This window comes from Cyprinodon variegatus, unplaced genomic scaffold, assembly GCF_000732505.1.
Source record: "Cyprinodon variegatus isolate N-32 unplaced genomic scaffold, C_variegatus-1.0 Scaffold830, whole genome shotgun sequence".
Lineage (NCBI taxonomy): Eukaryota > Metazoa > Chordata > Actinopteri > Cyprinodontiformes > Cyprinodontidae > Cyprinodon > Cyprinodon variegatus.
The window spans coordinates 104263-106792 of NW_015151283.1; the positions used below are offsets into that span (position 1 = coordinate 104263).

Genomic DNA, 2530 nt, shown 5'->3' on the forward strand with positions numbered 1-2530 from the left:
TGGTCTAAATCTGTTTGTAACGCCCCCAGTGTTTTCATATTTTATGGTTTTCACGAAATTAACTGAATTTGGACCTTTTATGCCTTTTAAAAACCGAACACAACCATTGTATTGATCTAAAGACAAAATCTAACGTGGGTGATTGTCTTATATTCTCTGCAGATCTTAGTTAATTAGGACAAACACTCTAAATTGTAAACCAGGAACGGCTACGTTTTTAGAGTTGATTTAAGTATTTCTGAGACTTCTTTAATAAAGTGAGAACGTTCCTGAGGAGCCAACATCTCGATAAATATATTTTAAAAATTCCATATAAAAACATAAGAAGTTAAAAACATATGCAAAAACTTATTGAGTTATATATAATTATATTACACCAAATGTATAAATTAAGAAACAAGAAGATTAGAAAACACAAAATCTTCTTTTTTGCTTTAGTAAAACCATCCAATAAAGTTACATTCTTAATCATAAAACCATTAATATTTCACAAGTTTAGTTTTTTTTTTTAATAGAGAAAAATAAGTTTTTAAAAGTTTCAAAGTCTAAATATTATAAAATGGTTTGTCTTCTTCTGAATTTTCTGATTCTGGTTCAAAGGTTTAGCATCTGCGGGTAGAAAGGCGAAGAGGTGTCCACAGGTCACAGGGTCCAGTGGCAGGTTATGACAGTTCAAGTGATTAGTCCAGGTGATGGGTCCTAGTCACAGATCCACTGACGATTCCAGATGGGTCAAGTGACTTGTCAAGGTGACGGGTCCTAGTCATGGATCCACTCACAGATCCAGAATAAGTCCACTGAGGAGTCCAAGTGACGGGTCAGGGATGGGTCCACTGAGGAGTCCAGGTGACGGGTCCAGTGACAGGTCCTAGTCACTGATTAAACTGACAGGTCCAGATCAACAATCTGTGGTGACTGATTGAGGGTACATGTTCTGTGAAGGATCTGTCTGTATGACTCATCTAAGTGGACCACAGAGGAACTAAGCTCTGGGTTTAACCTGAACTCAGCTGCCCTTCATGAAGCTCCATGGGGCAGTTTGGTCCAAATGTCCGGAACCGTTTGTTAAAGGTAATGGACTGAGCTTAGGATCGTCAGCGTGCTTCACCCTCCAGCTGTTTGGATCAAATGGGCAGATTTTCTCCCATCATGACTTCAGGAAGGACCAGCAGAGACCGTCTGGAACTGTTGGACAGACACCTCGTTGAGGTTTTACCCATCCACAACTTCCAACCTTTCTTGAGCTAAAGCATCAGACCTAATAAAGAGGAGCAGAGATTGAGGCGCTGAAGGGTTTCAGTTTGTTGGGTCAACTCTTGAGTCCAAGCCGCCCACATCAACGCCCCGTGAAAATTCGTCTTTGTCTCCTCAGTACTCCTCCTTGATGTTTAGAGTCAGAGAAGATGGAGAAACCAGCCCATTGCTGCTACTTGTAACCATGGCAACGTTGCTGCTGCTCCCATGGAGTCCACTTCCTCCTCCGTTTCCTCCGCCGCCGGTGGGAGGTGTGGGCGTGGTGGTGGAGGAGGCGGGTTGCTGGAGCTTCTTCTTGTTGATCTTTCTCTCCTTCGCTCGTCGGTTCTGGAACCAGATCTTCACCTGAAAAAAGTGAGATTCACATCAGAACTGAGGGACATCAAACATTTGGTCCACTGGGCTTTGATGGGCCAGAACCAGCTAAGCCTGATTTTGATGGACAGCAAATTAAATTTAGACATTCAAAAACATATCTGCCTAGAAGAGGTGACATCAGTCCGCTTCAACGGTTTCCCACAAATAGAAGAACCAGGTCAGATCAGACCCACAGCTTACCTGTCTCTCTGAGAGACTGAGCGCCGTGGCCAGCTCCGCCTTCCTCCGGATAGTGATGTACTTGCTGTAGTGAAACTCCTTCTCCAGCTCCAGCCGCTGGTGGTCGGTGTAGACCACCCGGTACTTGTCTTTGGTCCGAGTCTTTCCATCTAAACAAAGAAAACAGCAGGATTTAGATCTACGACTTTGTTTAGTCCTGCTATGGTCTCATTATTGCTCCTCCTCACGTCATCAAATGCCTGATCGCGATGTTGGACGATGAACCAGCTGATTACCATCCATTGATTGATTCATCCATACATACATCATCATCTATCCATTCATTCATCCATCCATCCATACATCATCATCCATTCATCCACCATCCATCCATCATCACCAATCCATCCATCGATACATAGTGGTTAGGACATAGAGCTTGGAATCCTGAGGTTCTGAGTTCGAGCCCCACTCCCACAGACTGACACTCTGCAAGACGCTTAATCCCACACTGGTCCCTGGACGCCACACAGTAGCAGCCCACTGCTCCCCAAGCTGATGAGTTAAATGCAGGGAGTTCATTTCGTTGCTCTGTACTTACAGTGCAACGACAATAAAAGCTGGGAAGAGGAATCTGTCAACACATAATCATTCATCCATCCTTCCATCAATCCATTTATCCATCCATCATCCAGGGATGGCAGGGAAGTGGCAGCCTAGTGGTTGGGGCAGAGGGCTT

General features: G+C 44.1%; 1 protein-coding gene across 1 annotated transcript in view; it reads right to left on the reverse strand.

Annotated features, from left to right (window-relative positions):
* Positions 1-917: 917 nt before the first annotated feature.
* LOC107099000 (homeobox protein CHOX-CAD-like) overlaps positions 918-2530 on the reverse strand; it is a 6423-nt gene continuing 4810 nt past the window's right edge. The window contains exons 2-3 of the mRNA XM_015396925.1: positions 1813-1961; positions 918-1599 (exon numbers count right to left, since the gene is read on the reverse strand). Of these exons, the coding sequence (XP_015252411.1) occupies positions 1369-1599; positions 1813-1961 (380 nt within the window). The 3' untranslated portion in view covers positions 918-1368. The remainder of the gene's footprint in view (positions 1600-1812; positions 1962-2530) is intronic.